The 17,942-nt window shown below is 37.9% G+C and overlaps 3 protein-coding genes across 3 annotated transcripts; 2 read left to right on the top strand and 1 right to left on the bottom strand.

Moving 5' to 3' along the window:
• Positions 1-3,901: 3,901 nt before the first annotated feature.
• On the top strand, positions 3,902-8,466 carry LOC108328417 (TPR repeat-containing protein ZIP4). The gene is made up of 5 exons (XM_017562283.2): positions 3,902-5,353; positions 5,972-6,161; positions 6,246-6,278; positions 6,791-7,405; positions 7,560-8,466. Exons 1-5 carry the CDS (start codon positions 4,035-4,037, stop codon positions 8,181-8,183), a joined length of 2,781 nt encoding a protein of 926 aa, XP_017417772.2. The 5' UTR covers positions 3,902-4,034; the 3' UTR covers positions 8,184-8,466.
• A 2,527-nt stretch (positions 8,467-10,993) lies between these two features.
• LOC128195231 (uncharacterized) lies at positions 10,994-12,289 on the bottom strand. Its single transcript, XM_052872462.1, has one exon. It carries the CDS (start codon positions 12,287-12,289, stop codon positions 10,994-10,996), a length of 1,296 nt encoding a protein of 431 aa, XP_052728422.1.
• Positions 12,290-14,549: 2,260 nt separating this feature from the next.
• LOC108327719 (4-hydroxy-tetrahydrodipicolinate reductase 2, chloroplastic) lies at positions 14,550-17,597 on the top strand. Its single transcript, XM_017561410.2, has 8 exons — positions 14,550-14,932; positions 15,121-15,358; positions 15,510-15,643; positions 15,877-15,951; positions 16,461-16,562; positions 16,906-17,015; positions 17,124-17,211; positions 17,321-17,597. Exons 1-8 carry the CDS (start codon positions 14,714-14,716, stop codon positions 17,387-17,389), a joined length of 1,035 nt encoding a protein of 344 aa, XP_017416899.1. The 5' UTR covers positions 14,550-14,713; the 3' UTR covers positions 17,390-17,597.
• Positions 17,598-17,942: the final 345 nt, after the last annotated feature.

The following is a 17,942-nucleotide window of genomic DNA, read 5'->3' as shown; positions in this document are numbered from 1 at the left end:
GTCAATTGAGTTGCCAACAATATTTGTCAATAATTATTCATTATCGATAGATTTATCAACAAATTCAATCAGTTTAATATTGATAATGTTTGTCGATAAGGATCAACGTGAAATTGATTGTAAATTTGTGAAATTAGTTTTCCTCTTCTCGGTTTCATTGAAAGTCTCTCAATTTCCCACACTCTTTTCTTTTTTGTTGGACTGCTTCGCAACCTCCTAGTTTCCCTCTTCTCCATTCACTATTTCGACTCCCTCGTAGCCTCTCAGTTTCCCTCTTATCCATTTACTCGTAGAGTCTCATTCCTTCACTAAGAACCTTGTTCCCTCACCCAATCGCATAGCTAGCTTGAGCGCTTCCTTCCCTTATTCGTAGAGCCTCCTTCCCTCATTCGTAACAAAGTCTCCTTCACAAAGCCACCTTCAACACATTGTCCTCCCTCATTGACTGTTGTGGTTTTGCATTTGGTGAGTCTCTTGTTCTTTCATTTTTGAAAATGGGTTATCTCGTGACCCTATCTTTTGGATTGCATTTCAGAGTTGTGTTTGGTTGTGTTAAATGATTTTAATATGTTTGTTTTGATTAAAAATTGTTTAATTATACATGTTCCCACTTTAAATGTGTATCTCTCGACTTCTTCCCAAGTAGAATCATGTGCTTACGAACCTTATGATTGTCTTTGTGTTTTGGGATGAGTGGTCCATAGATTGGTTCTTGTGAATCCTCTGCTTATGTACAAGGAAAAGTGTTACATTTTGTTGATTTGGTTTTGGTCATAATGTTAATAATAATAGTGTATATGTGTTGTTTGAGACATAAGGAACCAAGGTAAAAGAGTTTGTAAATGAGTTTGTAAATGTGCATATTTATAGTAATTTAATTAACTACTAGAAATTCCCTTTAATTTTCCTTTAACCAACCATGTCCAAGTGCATTTAATTGTATAGATTCATGTTGAGGTTGATACATATAATGTAGCTTCTTTCCCTCAATTTCAGCTTTGTGTCCTCGTCATGGATACGTGCATGAGTTGGTTTGGACATTGGTTTTCATTCCATCCTTCTTTTTATTTTGGTGCAGTTTTAGGGCCTTTATTTATTTTCTTTTAACCACATGGTGTAACTTCGGGTTGATATATTGTTAGTTTTCTCTAGTTATTGGTTATTCTTCATGTATTTTGAATGTAGGAGTGTACAAGTTTTGATCTAGTAAGAGTCATACAATTGGTGGTTTTAGGCATATGACACTTAGAGACTTTGCTTGTTGTTGTTTTTTTTATTGGACCAGTTTGACAATCAATTGTCCATTTTGAGAGGGGTCCTTGAGTGTTTCTACCGCCTTTAACATTGTTCTAGTAGCAATAACATGGTTTAAAGTGTTGATCGTTTTCTAGCTTGTTCCTACAACTTCTAACAAGGTCCTAGGTAGCACTAAAAGGATAATCAAAGGGTAAGTGTTTAGCCCTTGGGTTGCAGCGTTTACTTTGGCCAAAGTAACATTATTTATGGTCCTTTCTAGTGATACTTTTTAAGGGTTGTTTATGCAGTTTGAAGATCTAATTTAACTTTAGTGAAATTATTCAATGTGGTAGCAATTTAGGCCTATATTATAGTGTGAAATATGTTCATATTAGAAAGGTGGATTTAAGTCCAAAATGTACAGTTTAGGAGAATTTTAGTATGCGGTTAGGGGGGTTAGTGATGTTTTTGACCTTATACGTGTTGATTGTCATATTTGAATGAATTTAAGCCATCCATTTAAACTATATGCGTTGTCCATTTAAACTATATGGTCATTTAAGTTGTTTGAATTTTTTGCCACTTCTATATGCGTTGTTTTGTGTGTGGCAACACTATATATATGATGAGGACACAAGTTTGATTCACTGTTTCATGATTATTTCTATATTACATTCATGCTTCTACATGAAATTTTACTTTTAATTCACATTTTCAAGTTCCTACCATTTAGTTTGGTTTTGTAGTTTGTTAGTTCTAGGAACTTTGACATGCACTTTTCAGATTTTGGTTGTTTTTAGCCTTTATTTGTTGATTGTTATGTAAGCAACCAACAACATGGAAAAACAGGTAATTAGAAGTCTTTGATTGCCTAAAAATAGTGAAATAGGAAACAAATTAGTTTAACTAATTAAAGTACATAAACCTATCATGTAGGCAATAAGTTTTCAAGTTAAGCAGCAAATTTTCAAGTTAGGCACTAGCTTTTCAATTCTATTAATGTATTATCCCCATTGTTGTAATTATATTTGTATTATAAACACAATTCTTCGTTGAGAAGAATAAGTTGTAGTAAAGTTATGTAGGTCAGGGCTAACAATAACTAGTTAATCCTAATGGGAGTAACTAGTTAATTCTTTATTAAGCTGTAATTATCTTTAATTCACTCAACATTTTCCTCCTTTGGCTTGTCATAGAACATGGTTGAAGTTTCCAACAATGTGGGTGAATGTATGACCATTGTTATAGTGGAAGTAAAAGTTTGAAGGAAATTTTTGTCGAAGGAGTTGAAGAGTTTGTTCGGATGGCTCGACAATATAAATATTATGCTTTTGATAGAAGGACTAGATACATGTGCATCAAGTGCAAATGTAAAAGAATTTTGAAAGATCAAGTGGTCAAAGTTCACCTATACCAAAAAGGGTTTATGCAAAATTACAAGATTTAAACATTTTATGGTGAAAAAATTTCCTCCACCTCAACTGCTCGTGAAAATTGTCAGTCGTTAGGTTCAAACACTTTTGTACCGACCTCTAAGATGGTTCAATTTATGCATATGCAAAAGATGGTCAATCATGCTATTAGTCGAAGACTCTCAGAGGTTTTACAATTTATTGACAGAAGCAAACGAGTCTGTATTTGAAGGGTCAACAGATTCAAAATTGTCTATGTGCATTAGACTTATGGCTTATAATTAGAATGTTCCTAGTCAAGCATTTAATTTCATTTCAAGAATCTTTTAGATTTGACACCACCAAATAATTCATAGCCAAAGAATTATTATGAAGCGAATATATGTGTTTCTAAGTTGGGATTGGAAGCCAAGAAGATTGATTGTTATGTCAATGACTGTATGTTTTTTCATGACAATGATAGTGACAAAAATGATGCATTATTCTTGAATGAAAATTTTGTTGACAGCCTCAATATCACACAATGCATGCAGGTTGGAGACAATAAAAACTAATTCCATTAAAGTTCATCTTCTACCTGCCGATAATTCCAATATTACAAAAAAATGTTTGCTTTAATGCAAACAGCAAAATACATGACATGATATGATGATAACAAAACTCAATAAATATTACATCACATTTTGATAGGAAAACTTGGAAGCACTTCAATTGAAAATATTCACCATTTGACAATGACCCCCTGAATGCATAGATTAAATTAATCCATTATCTTAATATAATTTATTATCTTATAATTTGATAAAATGGTCAATATATAAATAATCCATTATCTTAATAAAATAATAAATAGAATAAATCAATTTTGTATTTTTAGATTATGTTGTATTATTTAAACACTGTAACATTTTTTTTAGTAAAACACAACATCCTATCAATACACATTAAGACAATAAATTAAATTAAGCATACTATGTCTATTTCATTCATTGTTTTTCAAAATTAAACAAAGATGATATATATACGATAGCATATACAATTTATTGAAATTTGGTTTCAGGCACTCAAGTGATTGTTTGATTTAAAATGAATTAAAACTGAAATCTCTAAAAACTCCATCCTTGAAAATAAATGTTTTCATTACTTGTAAAACAGTAACATTTTAGTTTCTACATGCTATTACTGTATGTATTAAGTTTTTCTATATTATGACTAGTTAAAAATAATTTTAAAATATAATAAATTTAGCGTCCATTGATATTCTATTAAATAAAAAATGTTGCCTATCTAGTGCAATTTGAAAATGAAAGTTAAATTTCACGAAAAAAGAAAACAACGAAAGGCAAAACTGAAAAACCAGCCTTTCAAATTTGCCCGCCAAAAAAAATGAGAATTGCAGAGATATCCTCGCCGGAGCTCCGTCCACTTCAGCGAGAGACAGAGGCTAACAACCGTAGCCTCTCCCATATCGAAGCAATCGTCAAGCAACTCGAAACGCTCACCGCCCATAAACCACCTCCGGAAACTACCACCTCGGATCTCCGACAATGTCTGACTCAGCTAAGTCAACTCGCTCCGTTTCCGAATTCGTTGAAGCTTCAGATCTGGAAGCTCAGTTACCGCCTCTGGAACGCATGCGTCGACATTTCCAACACCACCGCCATCCGCTCCTCATCCTCCGCCACCACCGAAAGTCAAGCCGAACTCCGACACATCGCCGCTGACCTTCTCTCTATCGCCGGAGAAGTCGCCGGTGTTCCCTCTCCGGCGATAAAATCGGCGTCGTTCTACCACAAGACCGGTCTGATTTGGCACAACCTCCGGAAATTTGATCTCGCGGCGAAGTGCTTCGAGCGCGCCACTGATCTGGTCTCGAAGCTTGACATCAATTCAATCGTCGACGCTGGAGAGAGAAAACTGTTGCTGGATCTGAACCTGGCACGGTCCCGAACAGCGTGGGAGGTTCAGGATCCAAGCTTGTCGGTGGCGCTGCTTAACCGGAGCAAGAGCTTCCTCTTCGGTTCGTGCGACCACTACGCGGATCTCGCGAAGCAGTTCATGGCGTTTGGGAAACGCGTGCTGTCGAACAGCGGCGCGGACGCGATTCGCGAGGCGCTGAAGCTGATGAACGAGGCGTTGGAGACTTGCGAAAAGGGATTCGATACAGCGCGAACACGGGAAGAGAAGGTGGAGATCCGAGGGTTGAGGTGGAAGGCACTTAGGTTTATTGCTGCGATTCATTTGCAAAAAGAGGAATATGAGAGCGTGATAAAGTGTGTGAAGGTTTTGAGAGACTCGGCTGATGGCGGTGACGAGCATCCGAGTCTTTCGGTGTTGGCGATGAAGGCGTGGTTAGGGTTGGGAAGGCATGGTGAGGCGGAGAGGGAGTTGCGGGGTATGGTGATTGACAGAGGGATTCCGGAGGGAGTTTGGGTTTCGGCGGTGGAGGCGTATTTTGCGGCGGCGGGGACAGCTGGGGCGGAGACAGCGAAGGGGGTGTTCTTGGGGCTGTTGGGAAGGTGTCATGTTAGTGCTGGGGCGGCGGTGAGGGTGGCGCATAGGGTGGCGGGTGGTGGCGGGGAAGGGGGGAGAGTGAGGGCTAAGGTGGTTGCCGAACTTGTGTCTGATGAGAGGGTGGTGGCCCTCTTTGCAGGACAGGATGCTGCTAAGGATAGGGTGGCAATGCATGCTGTTCTGTGGAATTGGTATAGCTTCTTGAACCTTTCATTCCTAATCTGCTTTGAATACTTAAGTTTGTGAATTTTGCAATGTGGCACCGTGGGGTGTGCAAACTTCGAATTTAGAGCAGTTTGGCTGTGCTATCTTTCTGTTTTATCTTCTTAAATGTATTCTCAAGAAAATATATAGTGAGCGTGGTTGAATATAATGGAATAGAAGTTACTGTCGGTGGTCGAATTGCCAACTAAGTGCGATAGCTTTCGAGGTTGATCTTATGTTAAAGGACATAATAGACACCATGGCATTGGAGATTAGTAGTTGTTCACATAGTGGTTAATTACGGTTTGAATTTTTGTTGGAAGAGGTGGCCCCGTTGATTGCACTTCAAGCAAGATTGCCTTTAATGTTGAGTTCCTATAGCAAACTCAAAATAGGAACATAAGCAAGTTGTTATACTTTGATTCTTAGATGTGATATTTCATGGCTTGATTATTATCGACTTTACCTTGGTAAATAATAAAATGTACACGCTGAGGGATTTACCGTTTGCCTGATCCAGATTTGCGTTCCGTAATGTTTTTCAATAACTAGGAAGTTCTCTCGAAATGAACCTACTGATCTCCATATTTTAATGTGACCTACAGTGGTGCCGATAACTTTCAATCAAAAGATTATGAGACCAGTGCGGAACTCTTTGAAAAATCAATGCTATATATTGCACATGATACAGAGAACAAAATACTTCGAGCAAAGGGCTATAGAGTTCTGTGTCTCTGCCACCTTGGTCTCCTGCAGCTGGATCGTGCCCAAGAATACATCAATGAGGCTGGAAAGGTATTGTTATTGACAGAGTTTTGAATTTGTTGCATTAATTTTCAGTCAATATGAAATATTATCGATGTTTTTCTATCCCTGCAGCTTGAGCCTAACGTTGTCTCTGCTTTTCTTAAGGTACACTTTCTTCTAACCGAGAATGTGTTGGTGCTTCAGTATCGCATGTATACAAAGCAGCACATAAATTTATAAGGCTATCCTATGCTTGAATTCACGTTGAGCTATCCAAAATCACATTGAAATATGATTAATAATCGTGTGTTGGTGCTTGCGTATCCATATGCATACATCATAGATCGCACAAATTTATAATGCTATCCTACACGTTTGAATTTATTTTAAATAATAAAAACCATTTTAAATATCAGCTAAAATAATATTGGATGAATTGATAAAATTGAATGAGTTAAAAAATCTTAACTAACTTCTTGTCTTGTTTTACTGTGAAGTTTGAATTAGCATAAGATATTTAATTCAAGATCTATTTTAATTAAAATTTATTTTGCAAACATGTAATGCTTTAAGCTTGTTGCAACTAATCCCACTTGCATCTCATTAGGATGATAGAAACACTTTTGCAACAGGAATGACATGCGAACTTACATCGACATTTATTTGTTTTAACCCAGTTCAAAATTTATCTCCAAAAGAATGACCACAAAGGTGCTATTGATCAAATAGAAGCCATGACAACATGCCTTGACTTTCAACCCGATTTTCTCTCACTTTCAGCGCATGAAGCTGTTGCGTGTCATGCTCTACCTGTTGCTGTTGCCTCTCTATCAAGTATGCTAAACTTCTACGCATCGGGAAAGTCCATGCCCACTGCCGAAGTAACAGTTGTGCGCACCTTGCTGACAGTCCTCTCTCAAGAACCAGGTAACGAACAGCAAGTTGTCAAATTCTTAAAACATGCCTATACTCGAGCATCAGAGATTGGTCCCGATTTCTTCTTTGGGAAAGAGGAGGTTGGCAGACGGGAGCGGAATTGGTTTGCTGTGACTTCATGGAACTACGGTACAAAAGCGGGGCAGGATAAGAATTATGAATTATCAGCTGAGTTCTTAAAACTGGCATCAGATTATTATGCACTAATCGACGGGTCGGATGACAGCAATGTCATGGTTTGCAAATCGTTAGTGCTTTCTGTATCATCAATGATAGCTTTAGAGTTTGAAAGGAAGACTCCAATGTCAGAAACTGAAGTCAAGCAAGCTTTACACTTGCTAGATAGAGCAGGGCAGGTATGAAAATGTAGCACCACATTCATTTTGCTAGATGCATTTCTCTTTTAGATTGACATGATGCATAATGTGCTATCGAAGTAATTTTTTTAGGTTATATTTTAGTTTTCAATGCCCTTGAGCATTTTCTTGCTTCCATATTGTGTGGATGCAGATGCTAAAATCAAATTCGGCCAGGAACTCAGTTGACAATGACCAAATTAGTACCATTGAGCCTGAACTTCTTTTCATATACACTTTCTGTGCTTATGATATACAAGGCAGGCTGAATGACCCAGGGTCGCAATTTCTCAACGTGAGAAACTTTGCCAGTTCAAAGGCTTGCAAACCCTACCACCTCCTCCAAATTGGTCTCTCTGCCTCACAGGCACCACGGTTGAATCACGAAGTAGCATCCTTTGCTCTAAATGAATGCCTCTCATCTTTCCTAGCATCGCCAGTTCCAGATTACCAAAATGTTGCTCTTGTGATGCGCAAGCTTATATCCATGGCTAGCGTTTACAAGGGTGACACTGATGATGATCTTGTGTATGGCATGTACAGGCAAGCCTATAGAATAATGGTTGGCTTAAAGGAAGATGAATATCCAATTGAAGAAGGAAAGTGGCTTGCCATGACTTCATGGAACCGAGCAGCAGTGCCAGTGAAGTTGGGCCAGATTGAAGCAGGGAAGAAATGGATGATTGTCGGCTTGGACATTGCAAAGCATGTTCCAGGCATGGAAGCTTACAGAGCATGCATGGAAGAAGTCCTAGGTAATTTGAAGAAAGAACCTTGATATACACGAATCTCAAATACAGTTTCTAGAAGTACAGAACTCAGATCTTGTACAGGAAAGAAGTTCAGAAAAGTGTATATTGTAGAAAACATCTGGTGTTGAATTTTGTTTTGGTAATTTTCTGTAAATTTTATAAGAGCAGGTTTCCACTACTTCTATTATTCTGTAAAACAAAGCTACTCCCATTCTAATCTTGGGGTTTTCTTTTCTGGTTTCCATATTATTGAACTTCTGTATCTGTGTTTAAATGATGAGTCAAAAGAGTGGAATTTCTAGATCCAAATAGGTGCTTTATAGTTTATATGATTTAGATACACGTCAGTTATTCTTCATCTTAGTAGCTATTAATTTTCATTAATATTAACAATGTTGTTTCGGTGGAAAGTTTTGGGACCGAGAAACTAACCTGTTGACGCGTCTGGGCCGCTCGCTCGCCTCCAAACTCCAGCTGTTGGTCGATCGGTGTTGACGCAAGCCGATCGGTCTCCTTTTGAACGGGGTGGATGTACCTGCAAAAGGTACTCCGACGCCCAAGTTAGGCGTGTGATTTGAAGAGCCTCGGCTCTTGGTTGAATATTTAGTGAATGTTTATCACTCTTGAGTATTTGAGAATAACGTAGAGTGAGTAATGCATAAGTGGAACGTACCTGGCCTTTGGCCCTGGCTTTGTATTTATAATTTACCTCATGGATCTTAAGCTGATATAAGCCCAATAAAATATAAACAGAATAAGATATAAACAGATTACCTGAATATCCGGTTGGTTGTTTGTAACCGTTCGGTTAATATTTTATACTATACATGCCCCCCAAGTCCGAGTTAAGCGGTCGGCTTTAGCCGTGGTTAACTGTAGGACTGATGAGTTTGAGGGAGGCTGCGTTGGCGGAACTGAAAGCGTTTTACCGCTCGACCTTCAATAGGAACCGAGAGGAATTTACCTCTCGGCCGTCGACATTTGTCGAGAGGGTTTTACCTCTCGACCTTCAACTTTTAACCGAGCGGGATTTACCGCTCGACCTTTAATAGGAACCGAGAGGAATTTACCTCTCGGCCTTCGACAATGTCGAGAGGGTTTTACCTCTCGACCTTCAACTTTTAACCGAGCGGGATTTACCGCTCGACCTTCAATAGGAACCGAGAGGAATTTACCTCTCGGCCTTCGACATTTGTCGAGAGGGTTTTACCTCTCGACCTTCAACTTTTAACCGAGCGGGATTTACCGCTCGATCTTCAATAGGAAACCGAGAGGAATTTACCTCTCGGCCTTCGACATTTGTCGAGAGGGTTTTACCTCTCGACCTTCAACTTTTAACCGAGCGGGATTTACCGCTCGACCTTCAATAGGAACCGAGAGGAATTTACCTCTCGGCCTTCGACATTTGTCGAGAGGGTTTTACCTCTCGACCTTCAACTTTTAACCGAGCGGGATTTACCGCTCGACCTTCAATAGGAACCGAGAGGAATTTACCTCTCGGCCTTCGACATTTGTCGAGAGGGTTTTACCTCTCGACCTTCAACTTTTAACCGAGCGGGATTTACCGCTCGACCTTCAATAGGAATCGAGAGGAATTTACCTCTCGGCCTTCGACATTTGTCGAGAGGGTTTTACCTCTCGACCTTCAACTTTTAACCGAGCGGGATTTACCGCTCGACCTTCAATAGGAACCGAGAGGAATTTACCTCTCGGCCTTCGACATTTGTCGAGAGGGTTTTACCTCTCGACCTTCAACCTTTAACCGAGCGGGATTTACCGCTCGACCTTCAATAGGAACCGAGAGGAATTTACCTCTCGGCCTTCGACATTTGTCGAGAGGGTTTTACCTCTCGACCTTCAACGTTTAACCGAGCGGGATTTACCGCTCGACCTTCAATAGGAACCGAGAGGAATTTACCTCTCGGCCTTCGACATTTGTCGAGAGGGTTTTACCTCTCGACCTTCAACCTTTAACCGAGCGGGATTTACCGCTCGACCTTCAATAGGAACCGAGAGGAATTTACCTCTCGGCCTTCGACATTTGTCGAGAGGGTTTTACCTCTCGCCCGAGGGGGATTTACCGCTCGGTCTTCGACCTAGGAGTGCTTCCTAGGGAACGGGCTTTACCGTTCGTCGTTGAGAGGGCTTTACCTCTTGCCCGAGGGGGATTTACCGCTCGGTCTTCGACCTAGGAGTGCTTCCTAGGGAACGGGCTTTACCGTTCGACTTTGAGAGGGTTTTACCTCTCGCCCGAGGGGGATTTACCGCTCGGTCTTCGACCTAGGAGTGCTTCCTAGGGAACGAGCTTTACCGTTCGTCGTTGAGAGGGCTTTACCTCTTGCCCGAGGGGGATTTACCGCTCGGTCTTCGACCTAGGAGTGCTTCCTAGGGAACGGGCTTTACCGTTCGACTTTGAGAGGGTTTTACCTCTGCTATGAGCTAGGAGTGTTTCCTAGTGAACGGGATTTACCGTTCGTCGTTGAGAGGGCTTTACCTCTTGCCCGAGGGGGATTTACCGCTCGGTCTTCGACCTAGGAGTGCTTCCTAGGGAACGGGCTTTACCGTTCGACTTTGAGAGGGTTTTACCTCTCGCCCGAGGGGGATTTACCGCTCGGTCTTCGACCTAGGAGTGCTTCCTAGGGAACGGGCTTTACCGTTCGACTTTGAGAGGGTTTTACCTCTGCTTTGAGCTGAAATTCTTGATCGAAATTGGTAACCGATGGTCGAGCGTGAATTGCTCGGTTTTATTCATTGCATAACGAAAGTTTAGTAAAATAACAAAAGTCTAAATCAAGAATTTAAATGTGACATTAAATAGAGATTGGGATTCTTATTTTCAGTTTATAACTCCGCGAACCGATCGTTCACGATGGCGAGCAGGACTACGACTATAGTCTCGCCTTCGTTCGTTCTTCCGATACGCTCGTTCGGGACTTCTTCTTGCTTCCTGTATGTACTTACGGAGGTGTCCTGCCCGAACGAGACGTTCTATTTCGTTTTTGAGCGTAATGCATTCTTCTGTAGTATGTCCACGATTCTGATGAAAATGACAGCGCTTCCTTTCATCTGCGTATCTTGGAGATGGTTTCGTTTGGAGTGTGAGAAGTTCAGCGTTTAGAGCTTCTTCAAGAACTTTTGCCCTAGGTGTGTTGAGGGGTGTATAATGATTAAATTTAAATGTTCGGGAAAACTCCCCGCTTTTACCATTATTGTCGAACGGTCGTTTACCGTCCTTTCTACCTCCACTTGCCTCAGTTTCTTGTTGTCGCTTTCTTTGTGAAATTCGCATGTCCTCCATGCGGATGAATTCGGCTATCCGTTCTTGGAGCTCCTCCATTGTTTTTGGGGGTCGCGCATACAACTTCTCAGCAAAGTACCCTGGTTTTAGACAGGAAGGCAAAGTGGTGATGATAAAAGATTGACTTACCTCTTTGACTCGTCGTGCAGTTTCCATATACCTTTTCATAAAGGCCTTCAAAGTTTCTCCCTTTTCCTGCTTAGTATTTACCAATTCTGCTGGCGTTACTTCCTGATTACGATTGGAGGCGTATTGCCTTTTAAAAAGATTTTCCACAGTGGCGAAGCAATCCACTGTGTTTGGGGGAAGAGTGTTATACCACTCTAATGCTTCGTCCTTGAGTGATAAGGAGAAGGCTCTGCACATAACCGGATCACTGTCCGTGTAGAACACCATTGCATTGGTGAAAATCCTGAGATGATTGTCGGGGTCTGTCGAGCCATCGTACTTATCCAATACAGGAGGGTTCTTCTCTGGCATTGGAGCTTGCATGACGATCGCAGTGAAAGGGAGCAGACTGGAGGGCCGATCGGTTCGTAAGGGGGACGGTTCCCTTCTTCCCCGATCGTTCGGGTCAGTATGCCGAGATGGCTGCTGATTACGACTTCCAGCGTTATCATTGTGTTGGTTGTTACCCCGATCGGCTGTGGACTCCGAGTGTTGAGTTGACCGCTCGACACGACCTCGTTCTGCTCTCAACATTGTAATTTCCTCTGCGTGTCGTCGCTGCATCTCCTGTTGTGCGTGCGTTTGTGCTTGTATGGTTCTGGCCTGTGCCTGTATTTGCGCCTGCATCTGCGCTATCAAATCTCTGGTGTGTTGCTCTTCCTCCATGCTCCTCGTGGTCACCATTTGGGTTTGCCGCTCGGCCCCACGGTGGGCGCCAAAATGTTTCGGTGGAAAGTTTTGGGACCGAGAAACTAACCTGTTGATGCGCCTGGGCCGCTCGCTCGCCTCCAAACTCCAGTTGTTGGTCGATCGGTGTTGACGCAAGCCGATCGGTCTCCTTTTGAACGGGGTGGATGTACCTGCAAAAGGTACTCCGACGCCCAAGTTAGGCGTGTGATTTGAAGAGCCTCGGCTCTTGGTTGAATATTTAGTGAATGTTTATCACTCTTGAGTATTTGAGAATAACGTAGAGTGAGTAATGCGTAAGTGGAACGTACCTGGCCTTTGGCCCTGGCTTTGTATTTATAATTTACCTCATGGATCTTAAGCTGATATAAGCCCAATAAAATATAAACAGAATAAGATATAAACAGATTACCTGAATATCCGGTTGGTTGTTTGTAACCGTTCGGTTAATATTTTATACTATACAAATGTTTTTTTCTTTTGTTTTTCATGTGAAATATGATTTCTTTTCTTAATATCAATAAATTATTTTCAATTAAATTTGCTTGGTATTCTTTTGATTAAAATATAATTCAAAATTGTTTCTCAATTAATATTTACATGATTATTTTTTTATATCAGACTTTCTATAAAGGTCAATGGATAATTTTTCAAAATTTTTATATTAGACTTTTTATCAAGGTCAATAAAACATATTAGATATATGTAAATATAAAATAAATTATTTCTTATTTGATATTTATAAGTACTTTCTTCACTTATGTTGATGTAAATTTTTTTATGTTGTTTTTAAATTTTAAGATTAATTTGAGAGAGTGAATTTGAAGGAAAAAGTAAGTGAAGTTGAGATTATTTAAATTAAGAAAAAAATGATGAGAAATTAATAGATTTGAGGTGAAAGTTTATAAAAGTTAGTGTTGAAATTTGGTAAATTAAAAAAAAAAAAATTAATTGATAAAAGTAAAATATTATATTTTGTCTTGATCATAAAAATAACGTAAAAGTAAAATATAATTAATATTGATTATATTTAAATGAGATGTGAGTAGTTGTTGTTAATAATAATAATAATATTATTATTATTATTAGTAGTAGTATAATAATAATAATTATGATTTATTTTATTATTTATTAATATTTTATAATTACAAATATTATTCAGATTTATTATGAGTGTTATTATTATAAAATTATGTTTGTATGATGAAACGTAACTTTGTATATAAAAATAAAAATTAAGAATGTATACTAAAATAAAATTATCTTGATTTATATTAATTTGTAATTCAAAATTTTAATTACAATAAATGTAACGTTGCTAATAACGACTAATGTTGTGGTGAATCGATTATGGAGGTTGGAGGTGTAATGTGAATTGATAAAGGGAATTGATTTTGTGGTTGTGATGAGAGAGGGAAATCGATCTGCTTGTGTATTTTGGAAGAATGTTTCACTGTGAGAGAATCAATTCTCTCGTTCCTAAAATCGATTAATCGATTCCCACACTTCATTTTCATCATTTCTCACCTTCTTAACCTCTCTCTAAGCCAAACTAAACTACAAAGCCTTCATCATTTACCTCCATAAATACGTTAAAATCATAGGGAGAAAAAAAAAAGTAATACGTGACTTTCCCTCTCATTCTTCTCACTTCAGGGAGTGTCATATGATGAATTGCAAATTCTCTTAACCAAACTCAATCTGCACTCTCTCTTCCATAGTATAAACAATTCCTTCCCCGATCCAGACACAATGGAAGTCAGTATCAATAGTAATTCTTATATTTAGTGATGATTGATAATGTACAAATTTTCTTTTTTAAATAAGATATGTAAAAACAAAAAATGAAATAAAAGCAAAAAATATAATAAATTTATTATTATTATTATTATTATGTTTACAGGGAATTTTTTTTTCTAAAACATATTTTATGTATTATGAAAATCTCTTTTTCAAGCACATTTCATATAAGAATATTTCAGAAAAATCATTTAGAAACATTATATGTTACAACCTTTCAAAGGTTTATTTTTGAAATCACATTCGAAAAACACTTATTTTAAAATGTAATTTATACTTTCCAAAATTCTTGTTTTGAAAATATTGTTTTAGAAATTCCAATAACTTTCTAGAACATATAATCCAACAATTATTTTAGTGATGATAAGATGACCTTTATGAAAATTCAAGAAGGTTCACAATAAAAGTGTGGGGTTGCATGAAGTAAAAGCCTTCTTAACTTCTCAGATGTTTTTATTTTACTCATCATTCACCTCCCTCAACAATGGTGGACAAATGAGAAAAACTCTGTAAAACCTAACCAGGATCGTTTCTCAGAAAGCGCAGGAAAAAGTGAAAACCTAAATCCCCAAATTGAGCTCAGGTTCTCACTCTTCGTCTTCAATGGCAACATCTTTTCTGAAAACTACACCCAACGTGTTCCAAAGACACCAAAATCCTTTCGCATTCGTCGCCAATAGCATAAGTGCGAGAACAAGTGTTCCTATTTCTCAAAAGAGGAGATCTCGTTCTTTCGCTCTAGTGTCGATGTCAGCCACGCCCGTTGAAACTTCTCTAGTAAAGTCTCCACCTTCGTCCCAAAACACGGGTATTCCAATAATGGTAATTCACTATGACGACTTTTGCAATTTGCATTGCTTTATTAAGTTACTGATTCTCCAGTTTAAAACAATCGGGATGAGGATATATTTTATCTATTGTAATTGGACGCGGATAAGTTTATCTGAACTGGGGTTAGTTGCAAAACACAGTGGAATTAGCTTACACGCACTTAATTCAATTTTGTTTAGGTTAATGCATGTACTGGAAAAATGGGAAAGGCCGTGATTAATGCAGGGGAAGCTGCTGGACTGAATGTTGTTCCTGTGTCATTTGGGTGTGACGAGGAGTCTGGACAGACTTTTGAGATAGGTGGAAAGGAGTTTTTGGTGCATGGTCCTTCTGACAGGGAGAGTGCTCTTGTATCTGCCCTTGAAAGATATCCAAATTTGATTGTTGTGGACTATACTGTACCTAATGCGGTTAATGGTATGTAATTGTATCTTGAAGCATATTTATAATTGGAGTGAAATGGATAACATTAATGTGGATTGTTTGTGATTTTATGATCCATGATTGGGAATGTTTTACGAAGATTGTAATAGTATTGGAGCTATTTTTAATACATTTTCATATGAAGGCAATGCTGAGCTATACTGTAAGGTTGGAGTGCCCTTCGTGATTGGAACCACCGGTGGAGATCGGGACTTGTTGCATAAGACTGTTGAAGACTCAAAGAATTATGCAGTGATATCCCCGCAAATGGGAAAGCAGGTGTGTGTGTGTGTGTGTATATATATATATATATATATATATATATATATATATATATATATATATATATATATATATATATATATATATATATATATATATATATCTATGTGTGTGTGTGTGTGTGTGTGTGTGTGTATACGTATTATAAGGAGAGAACCTTGATCGAACTTCCATGTCTTTAACAGTCATGTATTTTGTCATCCTTATGTTGCTATATTTGTTCCCTTTAGGTTGTTGCTTTTCTTGCAGCTATGGAAATTATGGCAGAGCAATTTCCTGGAGCCTTCTCAGGGTATTCCTTACAGGTAACACTTGCATTGACATTTTGGGGTTTGGAAAGGCTTGGTTCGGAACACTTAGATACCCCTGTTCACCATGTTTGAATTGTCTCTGTTCAGCCTAACGTGGAAGTACAAAAATATTATTATTTTGGGGGGAGGGGGCATTCATTGTTTTCCTCCACGTGTATCTTTCTATTCTGTTTTTAGTGAAACTAAATCACTAACGTCACCAAAAGAGGTTCAAATAGTCATATTGTACAAATAAAATGGCAATGCTTTTAAAATAATTGAAACTTGAAATGACTGTGCTGCAACTAAATTAGGTGCTTAAACTGCTAATTAGTAGAACTGGTAATGCTTGTTCTAGAGAGTACTGTGCTGCTGTCTGCAATTGGAAAGAGAGTTACAGTAAAGTTGAAGTTACAATCATCTGTATTGATGATACAAAAGTATTCAAACAGATTTATCTCTGAACAAAAGTTGGTATATCACATTCTACGTTTAAAATCTGATGCAATCGTCAAAGATTGTAGGTACTGGAGTCCCATCAAGCAAGCAAAGTTGATGCATCTGGAACTGCGAAGGCTGTAATTTCTTGCTTCAACAAACTGGGGGTGTCTTTTGATATGGATCAGGTATGTTAGGTGAAATTGCATGGTTCGTCCCTGTATAGCCATGTATACTCTTTACTATAGATAAACTCCTTTCTGGCTGAACTGTATGCGTCTCTGTCTCTGTGTGGTTTGAGTTTAGTAGACTAACATGTATCTTGGTATTACCGGTGTAGTTCAATGGGAATTTTTTCTAGTTTCTAATCACTTGCTACTTGTCAGTGAATTTCCATTTCTAAGTTGTCTTATTACGTGAACTCTCAGTTATATTGCCAACAAGTTGCCTATTGTGATCTTCATATTATAGGAACTACAAATTCTTATTGGATTTTTTTTCTTCTTTCCTTTCGTGAATGAATATCTTTAGATAAAACTGATCAGGGATCCCAGGCAACAACTTGAAATGGTTGGAGTCCCAGAGGAGCATTTGTCTGGTCATGCATTTCATATGTATCATTTGACATCACCAGATGACACGTATGGATTAATATTTTCACTTTCCTTTATTATATGTTTTGACATATTTCTACTTGTCGCTAACTACTTATCCTTCTTATATTATGTTCCTTTAAAACATTGTTGCAGGGTTTCTTTTGAATTCCAACATAATGTTTGTGGTAGATCAATATATGCAGAAGGCACTGTGGATGCTGTATTGTTTCTCGCTAAGAAGGTACTTATATTTCCTTGATGAGTTAAAACAATTTTAACTACCAACAGTTGTTCTTTCTTTAACCATTCTCTGTATACGATTCTTTATTGGGTTACTTGATGTAATGCAGATTGAAGCAAAGGACGAGAAGAGATTGTATAATATGATTGATGTCTTGCGAGAGGGTAATATGCGATGAAATTTTTTCATTGAATCTGAACCAGGAGTCAGCTGTAGAACTTATAATAAACAAGATTTCGCATGTTGGTTTTTGGGCCAAGCAATTTTCCTGAGTTCGTTTTTGTTAAGCTTACACAAGGTTAGTGTATGTATTATTTATGAATCGATGAAGACTATGTAAAGCACTCTTATGGGATCAATTTCAACATTTTTGTTTCCTTTTATCATTTCTTTTCTTGAAATTCATGTCTCATCTTTGTTGGTCGACAAATATATCTATATTTATATTGGTTATTTACTCTTTTCAAATATTAGCTATATATTTTTTATATAAAATAAAAATTGCAGCTAAAAAATTATATTATTATTTTTTTTCAATGTCAAATATGAAAGAATTTACAAAATAAAAATATTAAATAATTAATTAGATAAAATTAAATAATTATATAAAAGGATAAAAACAATTAGATATATTGTAAAAATAACTTAGTTTAGTAAAATGATTTATATTTTTAATAAATTAAATATAATTTAATAATTTAAAATAAGTATAAATACGAGAATAACTATAA

The sequence above is a fragment of the Vigna angularis genome, chromosome 2 (assembly GCF_016808095.1).
Source record: "Vigna angularis cultivar LongXiaoDou No.4 chromosome 2, ASM1680809v1, whole genome shotgun sequence".
NCBI classification, from domain to species: domain Eukaryota; kingdom Viridiplantae; phylum Streptophyta; class Magnoliopsida; order Fabales; family Fabaceae; genus Vigna; species Vigna angularis.
This window is presented reverse-complemented; position numbering and strand designations above follow the sequence as displayed.